At 37.4% G+C, this 19609-nt stretch overlaps 1 protein-coding gene across 4 annotated transcripts in view; it reads left to right on the plus strand.

Annotated features, from left to right (window-relative positions):
• Positions 1-19609, plus strand: part of AGBL4 (AGBL carboxypeptidase 4) — a 1425416-nt gene that overhangs the window by 81516 nt on the left and 1324291 nt on the right. For 3 of the 4 annotated variants that reach the window (XM_070468193.1, XM_070468191.1, XM_070468192.1), the window contains exon 2: positions 10399-10521. The exons of the other annotated variant lie outside the window; for it this stretch is intronic. In XM_070468193.1, coding sequence (XP_070324294.1) covers positions 10399-10521 — 123 coding nt within the window. The remainder of the gene's footprint in view (positions 1-10398; positions 10522-19609) is intronic. 4 annotated transcript variants of the gene reach the window in all.

Here is a 19609-nt window from a genome sequence, read left to right on the forward strand (position 1 = left end):
TTTCATACGAAATGCTGGGCTGGATGAAGCACAAGCTGGAATCAAGATTGCTGGGAGAAATATCAATAACCTCAGATATACAAATGACACCACTGTTATGGTAGAAAGTGAATGGGAACTAAAGAGCCTCTTGATGAAGGTGCATTAGAAGAGTGAAAATGCTGCCTTAAAAATCAACATTCAAAAAACAAAGATCATGGCATCAGGTCCCATCACTTCATGGCAAATTGATGGGGAAACAATGGAATTAGTGACAGACTTTTGGGCTCCAAAATCGCTGTAGATGGTGACTCCGGCCATGAAATTAAAAGACACTTGGTCCTTGAAACAAAAGCTATGAAAAACCTAGACAGCATGTGAAAAAGCAGAGACATTACTTTGATGACAAAGATCTGTATATTCTAAGCTATGGTTTTTCCAGCAGTCATGTATGGATGTGAGAGTTGGACCATAAAGAAGGCTGGGTGTTGAAGAATTGATGCTTTTTAACTGTGGTGTTGGAGAAGACTCTTGAGAGTCCCTTGGACTGCAAGGAGATCCAACTAGTCAATCCTAACGGAAATCAGGCCTGAATATTCATTGGAAGGACTGATGCTGAAGCTGTAGCTTCAATCGTTTGGCCATCTGATGCGAAGAACCTACTCACTGGAAAAGACTCTGATGCTGGGAAAGGTTGAAGGCAGGAAGAGAAGGGGATGACAGAGGATGAGATGGTTGGATGGCATCACCAACTCAAAGGACAGTAGTTTGAGCAAGCTCTGGGATCTGGTAAAGGACAGGGAAGCCTGGCTTGCTGTATTCCATGGGGTCATAAAGAGTTGGATATGACTGAATGATTGAACAAGAACAAATCTGTGTGCATGACTATATGAGTATATCTGACACCTGGAAGTCATACTGGACTTTTCTCTACTTTGTACTACATCTAGCATTCCTCGTCTCTACGACTCAAGTGCCATCAGTGGTCTTTCATCCTTATGAAAACAAACAAAAATGCCTTAACAAATTTCTAAAATACTGCTCACAATGATAACCACCTCAAATGAGTAATTAAAATAAGAATAAAACTAACAAAAGTTGTTAAAAAAAGGAGGGGATAATCATGTACATGAACTATTTCCCTGTATTTCATATAAGAATTTCAATAGATACCATTTGATGTTGATAAACTAAGATAATAGAAAAATAAAGATATTGTGTAGAATAATATCTAAGAAATTAAAAACTGAAGTGGTTAAGAATATTTTCATCTAGGGACTGAGAATTGGGTTTGAGAGATATTAGTCATAGGATAATTTTACTTTATATATTTATAAAACATCTATATATAAATGTGTATTTGTATAACATCTCCATCCATACATATTGTATATATATGGATTATTTCTGTGATATGAAAATCAATTCTTGCTCTTTCACTTTTTAACATTTAAAAATAAATGTTTACCCATAACAAAATGTACCTATTTTACCTATGCAATTTGTGAGTTTGGAAAATATATAATATAAGCCCACCATCATCACATACATATGAGTTCATTTTTTTTCCTGAAAAGTTGTTGAGTTCTTCAAGCACTATTTGTTTTACAAGTTGTCTTTGCTATATTGAAGTATCATTGCACCTTTGTTCACACTTAATTGACCATATATATATGGATGTATTTCTTCACCATGTAATCTGATCTACTTATTTATATGACTTTCCTGTAAGTCTTGTTATCATGTAAGTTCTTCGACTCTTATTTTTCATTATTGTATTCAGTATTTCAGGTCCTTTCAGTTTCCATATAAACTTTAGAGTCGTTTGTTGATTTCTAGTAATAAGTCCTGCTGAGATTTTGATTGGTATTACATTTAATGTAGAGATCAGTTTTTGGAAAGCTGTCACTTTAATAATGAATTCTCTAATCCATGAACATGGTATATCTTGCTAATTAATTGGGTTTTCCTTAATATGTATAGGCAATTTTTATTTTTTTATTTTTCAATATACATTTCTTATATATAATTTGTTAATTTAAGCCATATTATTTTGTGTTTTTGATGGTATTGTCAGTGGTATGGTGTTTCAAATTTCATTTTCCAGTTGTCCATGGCTAGTACCTTTCTGGAATCTCTACTTAATCTCCTATAATTTTCAACATGGATTCTCCACTGTGGATGGTTGCATGTTGAATGTTTCCCAGCACTGTTCACTTTGGAATTTACAACGTCCTGGTCACTCTTTAATGGTCTCATGGAACTGGTCCATATTCATAACATAGTATTTGTAATATAGACTTCACAGTATTCTATATGGTTTAGCATTCGGACAGTCTGAAGCAGATTGCTGTGCATTTTTGATGCTCGGACTCTCTTAGCAGTCTCCTCTTCAGTAGTCTGACCAAACTTTCTTCATCCCTCTCCAAACTCTTACTTCTGTCTTTTCAACACAGTCAACCACCCTGTTGTGCTTGGGAACCCTCTTCTTCCTGTATAATAGATCAGAAAGTAGCACTAATCTAAAAGCTAGTATTATCCTTCTGTCAGTTCAGTTCAGTTGCTCAGTCATGTCCGACTCTTTGCGACCCCATGAATCGCAGCACGCCAGGCCTCCCTGTCCATCACAAACTCCCAGAGCCTACCCAATCTCATGTCCATCGAATCGGTGATGCCCTTCAACCATCTCATCCTCTGTCATCTCCTTCTCCTCTTGTCCCCAATCCCTCCCAGCATCAGGGTCTTTTCCAATGAGTCAACTCTTCGCATGAGGTGGCCAAAGTACTTGAGTTTCAGCTTCAGCATCAGTCCTTCCAATGGAACACCCAGGACTGATCTCCTTTAGGATGGACTGGTTGGATATCTTTGCAGTCCAGTCCAAGGGACTCTCAAGAGTCTTCTCCAACACCACAGTTCAAAACCATCAATTCTTTGGTGCTCAGCTTTCTTCACAGTCCAACTCTCATATCCATACATGACCATTGGAAAAACCATAGCCTTGACCAGACAGACCTTTGTTGGCAAAGTAATGTCTCTGCTTTTTAAGATGCTGTCTAGGTTGGTCATAACTTTCCTTCCAAGGAGTAAGCGTCTTTTAATTTCATAGCTGCAATCACCATCTGCAGTGATTTTGGAGCCCAAAAAAATAAAGTCTGACAGTGTATCCACTGTTTCCTCATCAATTTCCCATGAAGTGATGGGACCTGATGCCATGATCTTAGTTTTCTGAATGTTAAGCTTTAAGCCAACTTTTTCACTCTCCTCTTTCACTTTCATCAGGAGGCTTTTTAGTTCCTCTTCACTTTCTGCCATAAGGGTGGTGTCATCTGCATATCTGAGGTTATTGCTATTTCTCCCGGCAGTCTTGATTCCAGCTTGTGCTTCTTCCAGCCCAGTGTTTCTTATGATGTACTCTGCATATAAGTTAAATAAGCAGGGTGACAATATATATTCTTGACGTACTCCTTTTCCTATTTGGATCCAGTCTGTTGTTCCATGTCCAGATCTAACTGTTGCTTTCTTGACCTGCATACAGGTTTCTCAAGAGGCAGGTCAGGTGGTCTGGTATTCCTATCCGTTTCAGAATTTTCCACAGTTTATTGTGATCCACATAGTCAAAGGCTTTGGCATAGTCAATAAAGGAGAAATATATGTTTTTCTGGAACTCTATTGCTTTTTCACTGATCGAGCAGAGGTTGGCATTTGATCCCTGGTTCCTCTGCCTTTTCTAAAATCAGCTTGAACATCTGGAAGTTCACGGTTCATGTGTTGTTGAAGCCTGGCTTCAAGAATTTTGAGCATTACTTTACTAGTGTGTGAGATGAGTGCAATTGTGTGGTAGTTTGAGCATTCTTTGGGATTGCCCTTCTTGGGGATTGGAATGAAAATTGACCTTTTACAGTCCTGTGGCCACTGCTGAGTTTTCCAAATTTGCTGGCATATTGAGTGCAGCACTTTCACAGCATCATCTTTCAGGATTTGAAACAGCTCAACTGGAATTCCATCACCTCCACTAGCTTTGTTCATAGTGATGCTTTCTAAGGCCCACTTGACTTCACATTCCAGGATGTCTGGCTCTAGGTGAGTGATCACACCATTGTGATTATCTGGTCATGAAAATCTTTTTTGTACAGTTCTTCTGTGTATTCTTGCCACCTCTTCTTAATATCTTTTGCTTCTGTTAGGTCCATACCATTTCTGTCCTTTATCGAGCTTCTCTTTGCATTAAATGTTCCCTTGGTATCTCTAATTTTCTTAAAGAGATCTCTAGTCTTTCCCATTCTGTTGTTTTCCTCTGTTTCTTTGCATTGATCATGGATGAAGGCTTTCTTATGTCTCCTTGCTATTCTTTGTAACTCTGCATTCAAATGGGTATATCTTTCCTTTTCTCCTTTGCTTTTCACTTCTCTTCTTTTTTCAGCTATTTGTAAGCCCTCCTCAGACAGCCATTTTGCTTTTTTGCATTTCTTTTCCATGGGGATGGCCTTGATCCCTGTCTCCTGTACAATGTTAAGAACCTCTGTCCATAGTTCATCAGGCATTCTGTCTCGCAGATCTAGTCCCTTAAATCTATTTCTCACTTCCACTGTATAATCATAAGAGATTTGATTTAGGTCATACCTGAATGGTCTAATGGTTTTCCCTACTTTCTTCAATTTAAGTCTGAATTTGTCAATAAGGAGTTTATGATCTGAGCCACAGTCAGCTCCCGGTCTTTTTTTTGCTGACTGTATAGAGCTTCTCCATCTTTGGCTGCAAAGAATATAATCAGTCTGATTTTGGTGTTGACCATCTGGTGATGTCCATGTGTAGAGTCTTCTCTTGTGTTGTTGGAAGAGGGTGTTTGCTATGTCCATTGCGTTCTCTTGGCAAAACTCTATTAGCCTTTGCCCTGCTTCCTTTTGTACTCCAAGGCCAGATTTGCCTGTTACTCCAGGTGTTGACTTCCTACTTTTGCATTCCAATCACCTATAATGAAAAGGATATCTTTTTTGGGTCTAGCTCTGAAAGGTCTTGTAGGTCTTCATAGAACCATTCAACTGAGTGTTGAGTGTTACTGGTTAGGGCATAGGTTTGGATTACTGTGATATTGAATGGTTTGCCTTGGAAACGAACAGAGATCATTCTGTCACTTTTGAGATTGCATCCAAGTACTACAGTTCAGACTCTTTTGTTGACCATGATGGCTACTCCATTTCTTCTAAGGGATTCTTGCCCACACGTCATCTGAGTAAAATTCTAGTCCATTTTACTTTGCTGATTCCTAGAATGTCGACGTTCATTCACTCTTGCCATCTCCTGTTTGACCACTTCCAATTTGCCTTGATTCATGGACCTAATATTCCAGGTTCCTATGCAATATTGTTCTTTACAGCATCGGACTTTGCTACTATCACCAGTCACATCCACAACTGGGTATTGTTTTTGCTTTGGTTCCATCCCTTCATTCTTTCTGGAGTTATTTCTCCCCTGATCTCTAGTAGCATATTGGGCACCTACCAACCTGGTGAGTCCTCCTTTCAGTATCCTATCCTTTTGCCTTTTCCTATTGTTCATGGGGTTCTCACAGCAAGAATACTGAAGTGGTTTGCCATTCCCTTCTCCAGTGGACCACATTCTGTCAGACCTCTCCACCATGACCCATCCGTCTTGGGTAGCTCCACATGGCATGGCTTAGTTTCATTGAGTTAGACAAGGTTATGGTCCGAGTGATCAGAATGGCTAGTTTTCTGTGATTATGATTTCACTGTCTGCCCTTTGATGCCCTCTCACAACACCTACCATCTTACTTGAGTTTCTCTTACCTTGGACGGCGGGTATCTCCTCATGGCCACTCCTCCTGACCTTGAACGTGGAGTAGCTCCTCTCAGCCCTCCTATGTCCACACAGCTGCTGCTCCTTGGATGCAGGGTTGCTCCTCTCGGCCACTGCCCCCAACCTTGGGCATGGGGTAGCTCCTCTCAGCTGCGGCTCACCTAATTTTTCCCTCTTTTTCAGGTGTCTCAGTTTGGCACTGCTTGTTATTTAACTCTGAGAAGAGTTGTTTTGTATGTGTTTGTCCAATTTTCTAGCTGTTTGTGATGGGATTCACTTATGGCAGAAAGTGAAGAGGAACTAAAAAGCCTTTTGATGAAAGTGAAAGAGGAGAGTGAAAAAGTTGGCTTAAAGCTTAACATTCAGAAAACTAAGATCATGGCATCTGTTCCCATCACTTCATGGGAAATTGATGGGGAAACAGTGGAAACGCTGTCAGACTTTATTTTTTTGGGCTCCAAAATCACTGCAGATGGTGATTGCAGCTATGAAATTAAAAGACGCTTACTCCTTGGAAGGAAAGTTATGACCAACCTAGATAGCATCTTAAAAAGCAGAGACATTACTTTGCCAACAAAGGTCTGTCTGGTCAAGGCTATGGTTTTTCCAATGGTCATGTATGGATATGAGAGTTGGACTGTGAAGAAAGCTGAGCACCAAAGAATTGATGGTTTTGAACTGTGGTGTTGGAGAAGACTCTTGAGAGTCCCTTGGACTGGACTGCAAAGATATCCAACCAGTCCATCCTAAAGGAGATCAGTCCTGGGTGTTCCATTGGAAGGACTGATGCTGAAGCTGAAACTCAAGTACTCTGGCCAGGTCATGCTAAGAGTTGACACATTGGAAAAGACCCTGATGCTGGGTGGGATTGGGGGCAGGAGGAGAAGGGGAAGACAGAGGAGGAGATGGCTGGATGGCATCACCGATTCGATGGACATGAGATTGGGTAGGCTCTGGGAGTTTGTGATGGACAGGGAGGCCTGGCGTGCTGAGATTCATGGGGTCGCAAAGAGTCAGGCACGACTGAGTGACTGAACTGAACTGATGATGGGATTATGGATCTAATCTTAGTTACTCTCTCATGGTTAGTAGTTGTCATATTAGTAAGTGCTTTCCTCCCTATCTCTGTAAGTACCTTAAGGAATTTCCAGGAAGAGTTTTCAAGTCACTGTGGTACACATCCACCCCTAACCACACATGCTGTGTATTTACCACTCTGGCAAATGAAAGGAATGTATTTATATCTCTGCTGAGACAGTCAGGGGTCAAAGAAGATTTCAGAGTTTTGATTGTATTATACATTTAATTGTACAATCTAGTTGACTAAATTGTGGTCAACACCTCTTCTTATCTGCAGTCCCTGACAACTACTGATTTTTGTTTTTCTAACATTTAATATTTTAATCATTTAATTGTACAATTCAGTGGCATTAAGTACATTCACACTATTGTGTAACCACCACCACTAACCTTTTCTAGAACCTGTTCATCATCTCAAACAGAAACTCTTCCTAACTGTTAAATAATAACTCCCATTCATTCCTTGTCCAGCTCCTGGTAACCTCTATTTTACTTTCTTTCTCTATGAATTTGCCTATTCTAGGTGTATAAGTGGGAGTCATACAATATTGGTCCTTGTCTGGTTTATATCATTTTACATAATGTTTTCAAGGTTCATGCATATTGTATCTTGTCTTAGAATTTCATTCCTTTCTATGGCTGAATAATATTTCATTGTATATATATCTATATCTATATACCATTGTTGTTCAGTCGCTAAGTTGTGTCTGACTCTTTGCAACCCCATGGATTGCAGCATGCCAGGTTTTCTTGTCCTTCACTGTCTCCTGGAGTTTGGTTAAGCTCATTTCCATTGAGTTTTGCCACCCAACCATCTCATCTTCTGTTGACGTCTTCTCCTCCTGCCCTCAATCTTTCCCAGCATCAGGGTCTTTTCCAATGAGTCAGCTTTTTGCATCAGGTGGCCAAAATAGTGGAGCTTTGGCTTCAGTCCCAGTCTTTCCAGTGCATGTTCAGGGTTGATTTCCTTTAGGATGGACTGGTTCGATCTCCTTGGCATCCAAGGAATTCTCAAGTGTCTTCTCCAGCCCCACAATTCAAAAGCATCAGTTTCTTCAGTGCTCAGCCTTCTTTATGGTTCAACTCTCACATCTGTACATGACTACTGGAAAAACCATAGCTTAGACTATACAGGTCTTTTTGGCAAAGTGATGTCTCTACTTTATAATATGCTGCCTAGGGTTGTCATAGCTGTTCTTGAAAGGAGCAAGCATCTTTTAATTTCATGGCTGCAGTCACCATCACAGTGATTTTAGAACCCAAGAAAATAAAATCTGTCACTGTTTCAACTTTTTTCCCATCTATTTGCCATGAAGTGATGGGACAGGATGCTGTAATCTTAGTTTTTTGACTGTTGAGTTTTAAGCCAGCTTTTCAATCTTCTCTTTCACCCTCATCAAGAGACTCTTTAGTTCCTCTTCATTTTCTGGTATTAGGGTGGTACCATGTAGTTATCTGAGATTGTTGCTATTTCTCTCGGCAGTCTTCATTCCAGCTGGTGATTCATCCAGCCCAGCATTTCACATGATGTACTCTGCATACAAGTCAAATAAGCAGGGTGACAGTATACAGCCTTGATGTACTCTTCCCCCAGTTTTGAACCAAACCATTGTTCCATGTCCAGTTCTAACTGTTGCTTCTTGATCTACATCAGGTTTCTCAAGAGGCAGGTCAGGTGGTCTGGTATTCCCATCTCTTTAAGAATTTCCTACAGTTTGTTGTGATCCACACAGTCAGTGGCTTTAGGTTGTTAATGAAACAGAAGTAGATGCTTTTTTCTTTGGGGTGGGTATTCCCTGGCTTTTTTAATGATCCAGCAGATGTTGGTAATTTTTCTAGTTTCTCTGTCTTTTCTAAATCCAGCTTGTACATTTGAAGGTCCTCATTTCATGTAAAGCTGAAGCCTAGCTTGAAGGATTTTGAGCATATTCTTGATAGCATATGAAATGAGTACAACTTTACAGTAGTTTGAACATTTTTTGACATTGCCTTTATTTGGGATTGGATTGAAAATGAACCTTTTCCAGTCCTGAGACCACTGCTGAGTTTTCCAACATTGCTGGCATATTGAATGCAGCACTTTAACAGCATCATCTTTTAGGATTTGAAGTAGCTCAGCTGGAATTCCATCACCTCTACTAGCTTTATTCTTAGTAATGCTTCCTAAGGCCCACTTGATTTCACAGTCCAGGATGTCTGGCTAGGTGAGTGACTTCTGTCTTAGTCAGGTGTTAAGGTCGGTTGAGTTTCATTCTCCACTTTTAATTCTGCCTTGAATCTTTGATATGCTTTGTGAGAGAATGATTTTTACTCCTCCTCCAAGGTTTGAGCCCTTCAATAATGTTGATATATTGTCTTACTCCCAGGATGGTTTGCTGCTCTTCCCTTAAATGTGGAGAATTTTTTTCCTTTTAATACTTCTCCTCTTACAATGAGTCTCCCTTGTGCACTGCGGTTGCAGAGTTTGTTGTTCTTCCCCAGTGACTTAGGCCCTTTTTTCTATAGGGAAAATTATATTCGTGGGGCCTTTCTCCCTTTGCAGGTCTGCGTCACAGAGAAAGGCATTTTCTAGTCTTCTGTCTTGCTTCTGATCTTTCTCCTAAACACTTGATGAAGGCTTGTGTAGGAGAGTCTGCCAGTGCTGTGAACTTCCTTTTGTGCCTGTGACTCCCAGGGGTTCTACTATCTCTTGTTCCCCAAACTTGACCTTTAATCATTTTTTAAAAAATTAACTTCTTTTTAGTCATTTGTATGGGACCCAGCATTTCTTTCTCCTGTGCTCTGACATAGAGGGGTCAGTGCTTGCTTCTCATCCCTTTTTGGTAGAGCCTGACTTTTCTTGGATAATAGAATTTCAGTTACCATAGATTTTTATAAGTTTTGTTTTTGTTCTTTACTGGGATTTTTCTATTAAGATGGAAAAGATGATCTTTCCAGCGTTCTACATTCTAAATGGAAGTGAAACTTCTAAAACTTAAAAAAATTTAAGCTCCTATTAGGAAATACAGCTTTTATACTAAGTCAGTGTTTCTCAAATTATTTCTGGTATTGGTATATTAGGTATTTATAATACTAGTTATAGAACTGTTGCTTTATTCACAAGAAAGTAGCTATTTGTTACAAGTTAAATGTTACCATTTATTTACATAATTGATAAAATTTAATGAATGTCTTCTTTCATTGGTTATAGAGATATTTTTCATATCTAATTCTCATAACAAAGTTTTGAAATATGGATTTTACCATTCCTTTTTATGGATGAGAGAAACTGAGGCTCAAAATGATTAAGGTGATTGCCTTGCGTCACGGAGAATTAATATGTAGTAAAGATGAGATTTGAGCCCATATCTTTCTGATTTAAAAATCTATTCTCTTTCTACTTCATCACAATATGTGGTTGATTTCTTTAGTGCCTGGATAAGCACTAAATTACAGGGGGAATATAATAATAAAATTTTTGCTGGACTTGTGTTACTAAATGCATTTTGATTTCTGCTTAACAAGAACCAATTTTTTGAACAATAGGCAGTGACATGGGAAATGATGATGCCATCGGAGGGAATGTGAGCAAATATGTGGTGCTTCCAACTGGATACTGTGGACAGCCCAAGAAAGGACATCTTATCTTTGATGCTTGCTTTGAAAGTGGTGAGTGTGTCAAAGACCTTTTCTTTTGAGATTGTCTGGTGAGGTTTTTTTTAGAATCTTACTCCATATGACTATTTAGTGTGATTCAACCTTTTAATTTTTTTTACCATAATGAAATAAGTTGTGAGGGAAAAATCAAATTTGAATAAATTAACTTGGAAATACTTAAAATGAAACACAATAAGTGCTTTTGTTGTCATAAATGATTAGAAGAATAATGATAGTACTAATTAACATTTATAGAGGACTTTATATTTTATCAAATACTTATCTAGGTATTATGTATTTTGGGAAAACTAGTATAATTTGACTACTTGATGAATGATTGATATTGAATATCTACTATATGGTTCTTAGTCATTCTGAGAGGAGGCTTCTCTATAAAAAAAGTTAAAGAATGGATTCAGTTGAATAAAACATAAAAAGTAATATACTTCATACACGGCAAATGCTATGAGAATTCTGATAGGGGACTCAGGGCTTGATTGTGAACTCCCATCCCATTAGTAACTGAATCTTGTTAACTTCCTTGAGCCTCACACTCTGAATGGAATGTAAGCATATAGTGTATATTCAGAATATGTTGAGAATATTAATGAGAAATTAAACATAATTTCATTTAAAATATAATTGTTGATTCTTTTGGGTTTTGAATATTGTGCTTGCACATGTGTGGGTATGCATGATTGAAGGGACATTCTAGTTTATAAAAAGTTCCCTGAACCATAAGAACCATGGCTGTTTATACCAACAATTGAAAAATTGTTTATGCAGGGTTTTCCCCTTTGTTCATCCTATGTTGTTTTAGTATTTTAGGGCTGCCTTTATAAAGAACCATAAACTGATTGATTAAAAAAACAGAAATTTAATGTTTCAGAGTTCTGGAGGACAGAAGTCTGAGACTGATGTGTTGACAGGGTTGGTTCCTTCTAAAGGTTGTGAAGAAGAATCTGTTCAGTGCCTCTCCTCTAGCTTTCTGTAGTTTGCTAGCAGTCTTTGGTGTTCCTTGGTCTGTAGAAATACCATCCTGATTTCTGTCTTCAGTTTCACAGGCATTCTCTGTGTGTTACATGTCTGTCTCTAAATATTCCCTTTTTATAAGGATATCAGTCATATTGGACTAGGGCCTAGTCTAATGACCTGATTTTAACATGATTCCTTCTATAGGAAACCTGTTTCTTAGTAGAGTCACAGGGTTAAGACATCAATATACAGATTTTGGGGTGATGTAATTTAATCCATAACACAGTATTGTAGTGTTGTCTTTCCAGTCAGACTTGAACACTGTCAACATAATTGGGAACAACATATTGTACTTTCTTTGAATCTTGTACAGCTATTTTTGGTGCCTGGGTAGGATTGGTTCTAGGACCCGTGTGGATGCCAAAATCCAGATACACAAGTCCTTTGTATGAAATGATGTAATATTTGTGTGTAACCTATGCACATCCTCCTGTATACTTTATTGTCTCTAGATTACTTATAATATCTTATGCAGTGTAAATGCTATGTAAGTAGTTACCAGCAAGTGGCAAATTCAAGTTTTGCCTTCTGGCACCTTGGAATTGAAAAAAAAAGTTTTGATCCTTGGTTCATTGAATCTGGGCATGTGGAACCCATGGATATGGAGGGCTGAGCTCATGTGAATGAAGTTTATTGCCTTCAGATAGGCTTCCATTTTCTTTCTTTCAGAGTTGTGTAATATGTAAGGTGCACATTGTAATATATAAAATATGTAATATGTAATATGCACATTGCCTGTTCCTAAGCTGGTGGATAACTAATCTGTGTTTCTTATGAGAAATAAGGCCTATAGGTCAAAAATGAACTCTCCAATGAATTCCTGGTATGTTTTCTTTCCATATGCCCTTCCATTTAAGTATTATTTTCCCTGGGAAAACATCTACACCACCCTAATTTTCTCTCTTGAGAGACACCTGACATTTTTTATGATTTTTAAAAGTTTCTGTTGCTCTTTTCTTCTAGACTATAACCTGCTTCTGGGTAGAATCTGAGTATGGTTAATCCATGTCCTCTTATTGAACCAGGCAGAGTGCTTACAAAATTAAGCAAAAATTAATTCTGTATTTATTTATTGAATGAAGTGATTTGAACAACAGAAGTTTGTGGAAAGATTAGTTTTCTGATAGGACTGATGAAAAAGCCATGTCTAATTGCTCACTGTTATCTAGCTCACCAAATAGTCCAACCAGTTATCCAATTTCTAGTCCAACTTCTCTAGTCTGACTTAGTTGTCCTAGTTCAACTTCTCTCAAGCCTTCATACTTTTGTGGATGCTATTTTCTCTTTGTCTCAGATTCTTTGTTTACTTGGTAAAATGTTAATTTAGACTCAGGGAAGTATTTCTTTCTCTGAGAAACAGTACCGCTAGGTGGATTTGACTATCTCTACCCATATGTTTGCAGGCACCTTTCCTATGACTTACAGGCCTTTTCCATGATAGTTTTTATTGCATTGCAGTCATTTAATAATCTCTTTTTCCTTATTGCTGAAAATTCCTTGAAGTCAGTGACGGTTTCTTATTAATTTTTGTTCTCTAGCATCTAGTATACTACCAGAAACTGACTCTGATAAAATGGAATTATACGATTTATCTGACAGATATTTCAAAGTAACTGTCATAAAGATTTTTACCAAAATCAAGAAAACGTCGCATGAACCAAGTGAGAATTTCAACAAAGATATAGATAATACTGAAAGTTCCAAATAGAAAGCATGAAGCTAAAGAACACAGTAACTGAACTGAAAAAATTTCCTAGAATACTTCAGCATCAGACTAAAGTAGAAGAAAGTATCAGAGAATTTGAATACTCATCATTGGAAATGATTCCATCAAAGGAATAAAAGTAAAAAGAATGAAATAGAGTGAAGATAGCCTAATGGATTTATGGGATACCATAGAACAGATCAAAATATGTATTATAGGAGCTCTAGAAGAAGAAAAGAAAGACAGAGGAAGAACCAAAGGAATTTTAAAGGAGGGAAGAAAGAATAAAATAATCTTCATAAAGTGAGATTTTAAGATTAATAAAAATATTTTACATTTAAAATTTTAGCAATAGCAACAAGAACATTAGGGAAAAATAATAATCATTTTGTTACTTATTGTTTAACCATACCCTGTAAGATACAATAGATTTACATAATTTATTTCATTTAACACACACAAGCCTTCTGAGATATTATAACTCACTTGTAAGTAAGGAAGCTGATACTCAAAAATATAAAGTTATTTACTTTGAATTACATGGCTAACAAGTGGTGTAGTCAAACTTGAAACAGAATTTCCTGACTCCAAAGGCCATATTTTTATATATGTATTTATATAAATACATTTTATGTATATAAAATATACATATTTTATATATGTATATGTATATATACATATATGTATTATATATGTATTACCTTACTATAGGTCAACTTATGACATATGGATAATAGACATATTGTTGAAAATTTATCATTAGGTGAAAAGATATATAAGAAAAGGTTTTATGGTAAATAAAAATGAAAAGTTTACTATTTTAAAATAAGCCATCCAAATAAATACTATGTTTGGTTACCATCATATGAAATTTGAGTTTTGTTTTATTATTGATATGCATATACATGTATTAATTATGAGAAGTGCACTGTAATTCACACCAGATTAATTGGTTAGCCTGAGAGATTTAGTATGTAGCATTAAATTGTTGTGGCATGAAAAAGGGTCAGTGAAATAAAGATATGGTTCGGTTACTTTCACTTGAAAATCTATCACTTGAAACAATGGAAATAAAAACTTCAAAAATTTTATTCTTAATTTCCCCAGTGGATTTTTACTACATATATTTATATAATCTTTCAAGATTAATGTTTTATTTCCTTTTAAAAGAAAATAAAATACTCTTTATTATTGGGGCAGCATGAAAATATGCTATAGCTGCATTAGAAATCAGGGTTTTTAGCTTAATGCCTCAGTTAAACCTTTTCTTTTTAGATACGCAGTTGACTGATATACTTTTTTTTTTTAACTTTATTGAGGAATAATTGACAAATATAATTGTGTATATTTAAAGTGTATGGTGTGATGATGTGATGATTTGATATACATGTATATTGTAGAATAATTAGCAAGATCATAATAACACATCCATTACCTTACATAGTCAACTTAGGCATCTCCTTTTCCCTCCCTGTGGTGAGTATGCTTAAGATGTTAGCAGATATACAGTGGAGAAAAGATAGTCTCTTCAACAAGTGGTGCTGGGAAAGCTGATTAACTATGTGTAAAAGAATGAAACTAGAACACTTTCTAACACCATAAACAAAAATAAACTCAAAATGGATTAAACACCTAAATGTAAGACCAGAAACTGTAACTCTTAGAGGAAAACATGGGCAGAACCCTCTCTAACATAAATCACAGCCAAGATCCTCTATGACCCACCTCCTACAATAATGGAAGTAAAAGCAAAAATAAACAAGTGCCACCTAATTAAATGCTTTTGCACAGCAAAGGAAACTTTAAGCAAGGTGATGACAGCCCTCAGAATGGGAGAAAATAATAGCAAATGAAACAACTGATAAAAAATTAATTTCCAAAATATACAAGCAGTTCTTGCAGCTCAGTGCTAGAAAAACAAACAACCCAATCAAAAAGTGGGCAAAAGATCTAAACAGAATTTCTCCAAAGAAGACGTTTATTATGAGTAATAAACACGTGAAAAGATGCTCAGCATCAGTCATTATTAGAGAAATGCAAATCAAAATCACAATGAGATATCATCTCACACTGGTCAGAATGACTCTCATAAAAAAGTCTACAAACAATATTGTTTGTTTTGTTTTTGTTGCTTTATTCCCCAGTTGGCACCTTGCTTTAGTTTTGTTTTCTAGTTTGTGCTGTAGTTAGTTTTTAACTGGTTGATACCATTTTTGGTATCCATTTTGATTCCTTTGCATGCTGGGTCAGTCTATTGTACTTCTTTTTTTTTTTTGACTGTTTTGGTTTTGTTTATGGATGTATATGTATGTGTGTATATTCCATTATTTTAGTTATTATTTGTTTGATTTTGTATTGCCACTTGTCTGGGGCGCCTCTTTTTTTTCTTGCTTTTGGGTGTTTGTTTTAATTCCATTTAATGCCATAACAAATCACCTGTGGAATCTCCATTCTCTGGCCAGAGATCAAGCCCTGAGCCTTTGGAGTGGGAGTGCTGACTCGAAGACCCTAGACTACCAGAGAACTCCTAACCCTAGGGAGTATTAATTAGTGAGAACTCCCACAAAGACAACCACCTGTATACAAGACCTGGCATCACCCAACTTCCAGCAGCATCCTGTGCAGGAGGCCTTATCCAAAAAACCAAGAAGACAAAAATACAAACCAAACAATCAGCAGACAGGATTACCACCTCACACAGCCCTGCCCACCAGAGGGTGAAGAAAAAATTGCCTCCTCCAGCCCAAACACAAGCACAAGTCACACCCTACACGAATCTTTCACAAACCACAGGACCAACCTTACCCACAGAGGGCAGAAACCAAAAGGAAGAAAGAATTCAACCTTGAGGTCTGGGGAAGGAAGACCTCAAACACAATAAGTTAAAAAAAGAGAAATGCAAAGGCAGAGAAACACTGTGCAGATGAAGGAACAACCTGGAAACACAGAGTCCAAATAAATGAAGAGAAAATAGGCAAACTACCTGAAAAAGAATTCAGAGTAAAGAGGATCCAAAATCTTGAAAATAGAATGGAGAAAATGCAAGAATCAGTTAACACACTTAATAAAAACCTAGAAGAAATAAAGAATAAACAAACAGAGACAAACAACACATTTACTGAAATTAAAAATACTCTAGAAGGAATCAATAGCAGAATATCTGAGGCAGAAGAATGGATAAGTGAGCTGGAAGATAAAAATGGTGGAAATAACTCCTGAAGAGCAGAATAAAGTAAAAGGAATGAAAAGAATTTAGGATAGTCTCAGAGATCTCTGGGACAGCATTAAACACACCAACATTCTAATTATAGGGGTCCTAGAAGAAGAAGAGAGAAGGAAACAGTATGAGAAAATTTTTGAAGAGATTATAGTCGAAACTTTCCCCAACATGGGAAAGGAAATAAGTCCAAAAAACACAGAGTTCCATCCAGGATAAACCCAAGGAGAAACACACTAAGATTAATCAAACTAACAAAGATTAAACACAAAGAAAGAATATTAAAAGCAGCAAGGGAAAAGCTATAAGTAACATACAAGGGAAATCCCATACATTGAACAGCTGATCTTTCAGTGAAAACTCTTCAGGCCAGAAAGGAATGTGAAGTGAAAGTTGCTCAGTTGTGTCCGACTCTTTGCGACCCCATGGACTACACAGTCCATGAAATTCTCCAGGCCAGAATACTGGAGTGGGTAGCCTTTCTATTCTCCAGGGGATCTTCCCAACCTAGGGATTGAACCCAGGTCTCCTGCATTGCAGGCAGAGTCTTAACCAGCTGAGCTACAAGGGAAGCCCAAGAATACTGGAGTGGGTAGCCTATCCCTTTTCCAACAGATCTTCCCGACCTAGGGATTGAACCGGGGTCTCCTGCATTACAGGCAGATTCTTTACCAACTGAGCTATCAGGAAGCTATCAGAAAGGAATGGCAGGATATATTTAAAGTACTGAAGTGAAAAATCTACAACCAGGATTACTGTACCTAACAAGGATCTCATTCAAAATTGACAGAGAAATCAAAAGCTTTACAGACAAGCAAAAGCTAGGAGAATTTAGTACCATCAAATCAGCTTTACAACAAATGTTAAAGGGACTTGTGCAGACAGGAAATAAAAGAGAAGAAAAAGATCTACAAAAACAAATCCCAAACAATTAAGAAAATGGCAATAGGAACATGTATATCAATAATTACTTTAAATGTAAATAGATTAAATGCTCCAACCGAAAGACTGGCTGAATGGATACAAAAACAAGACCCATATATATGCTGTCTACAAGAGACTCACTTCAATCCTAAAGACTGAAAGTAAGAGGATGGAAAAAATATATTGCATGCAAATGGAAATAAAAAGAAAGCTGGAGTAATAATTCTCATATCAGACAAAATAGACCTTAAAATAAAGAATTATAAGAGATAAGGAAAAAGTCCACAAACAGTAAATGCTGGAGAGGGTATGGAGAAAAGGGAGCCATTTTACACGCTGGTGGGGATGCAAACTGGTACAGCCACTATAGAAAACAGTGTGGAGATTCCTTAAAAAACTGGGAATAGAACTGTCGTATGACCCAGCAATCCCATTGCTGGGCATTTACCATGAGGAAACCAGAAATGAAAGAGACATATGTACCCCAATGTTCATTGCAACATTATTTACAATAGCTAGGACATGGAAGCGAGCTAGATGTCCATTGGCAGATGAATGGATAAGGAAGTTGTGGTACATGTACACAATGGAATATTCAGTTCAGTTCAGTCACTCAGTTGTGTCCAACTGTTTGTGACCCCATGAATCGCAGCATACCAGGCCTCCCTGTCCATTACAACTCCCGGAGTTTATTCAAACTCATGTCCATCAAGTCAGTGATGCCATCCAACTATCTCATCCTCTGTCATCCCCTTCTCCTCCTGCCCCCAATCCCTCCCAGCATCAGGGTCTTTTCCAATGAGTCAACTCTTCGCATGAGGTGGCCAAAGTATTGGAGTTTCAGCTTTAGCACTAGTCCTTCCAGTGAACACCCAGGACTAATCTCCTTTAGGATGGACTGGTTGGATCTCCTTGCAGTCCAAGGGACTAATAATGGAATATTACTCTGCTATAAAAAGGAGCACATTTGAGTCAGTTCTAATGAGATGGATGAACCCAGAGCCTATTATACAGAGTGAAGTAAGTCAGAAAGAGAAAGACAAATACTGTATATTAACACATATATATGGAACTTAGAAACACGCTACCAGCGATCCTCATGCCGAGCAGCAAAGGAGACACAGACACAAAGAACAGACTTTTGGGTTCACTGGGAGAAGGAGAGGGCGGGATGATTTGAGAGAGTAGCATTGAAACATGTACATTACCCTATGTAAAATAGATGACCAGTGTGAGCTTGCTGCATGAAGCAGGGCACCCACAACTGGTGCTCTGAAACAAACCAGCAGGATAGGGAAGCAAAGGCGGTGGGAGGGGGTTCAGGATGTAGAGGACACATGTATACCTGTGGCTGATTCTTGTTGATGTATGGCAGAAACCATCACAATATTGTAAAGTAATATCCTCCAATTAAAATAAATAAATTAATTAAAAAAAGATGTTAGCAATTGTCACGTGTTTGTTGTTGTTGTTGAGTTGCTAAGTCATATCTGACCTGCAGCCCCAGCGACCGAGGCACGCCAGGCTCTTCTGTTCAGTTTTCAGGTATATAATACCATATTCTCTAACTCTAGTCCTATGCTGTACATTAGATCCTTAGAACTTGCAATTGAAATTTTGTACCCTTTGACCTGCATCACTCTATTTCCTCTTCCCTTAGCCCCAGGCAACCCCCATTCTTTTTTTGTGTGTCTACAAAATTAGCTTCCTTGTAGCATTATTCACAATAGCCAAGATGTGAAAACAACCTAAATGTACTTTGGTGGATAAATGGATACAGAAAATATCCATACTTTTGGACTCAATGTGTACATACACACACACACACACACACACACACACGTATATAAACGCCATCGTGCCATTTGTGACCACATGGGATGAATCTGGTGGGAATGCTACTTTTTTTTAAACAAGAGGTAACATAGTATAATACCCCAAAACACAGGTTTTGGTTTCAGATAGACTTGAATTCATATATTAACTTTATCATGTACTAGTTATGCCATACTGATGATATCACTTAAAGTTTACTTAAAATTGGGGAAATAAATATGTATAGTAGAATTATTATGCAAATTAGAGATAACATACAAAATAGGTTTAGCACAATATCTAGTAAAGAATTTCAGGTGGTAATTCTGGCATATATATAATATCACTATTTCAAGGGTGCTAAAATGTACCAGAACTTTTCTTGGTATATTTACTAGTGTTAT

This window comes from Odocoileus virginianus, chromosome 5 (genome assembly GCF_023699985.2).
Source record: "Odocoileus virginianus isolate 20LAN1187 ecotype Illinois chromosome 5, Ovbor_1.2, whole genome shotgun sequence".
Lineage (NCBI taxonomy): Eukaryota > Metazoa > Chordata > Mammalia > Artiodactyla > Cervidae > Odocoileus > Odocoileus virginianus.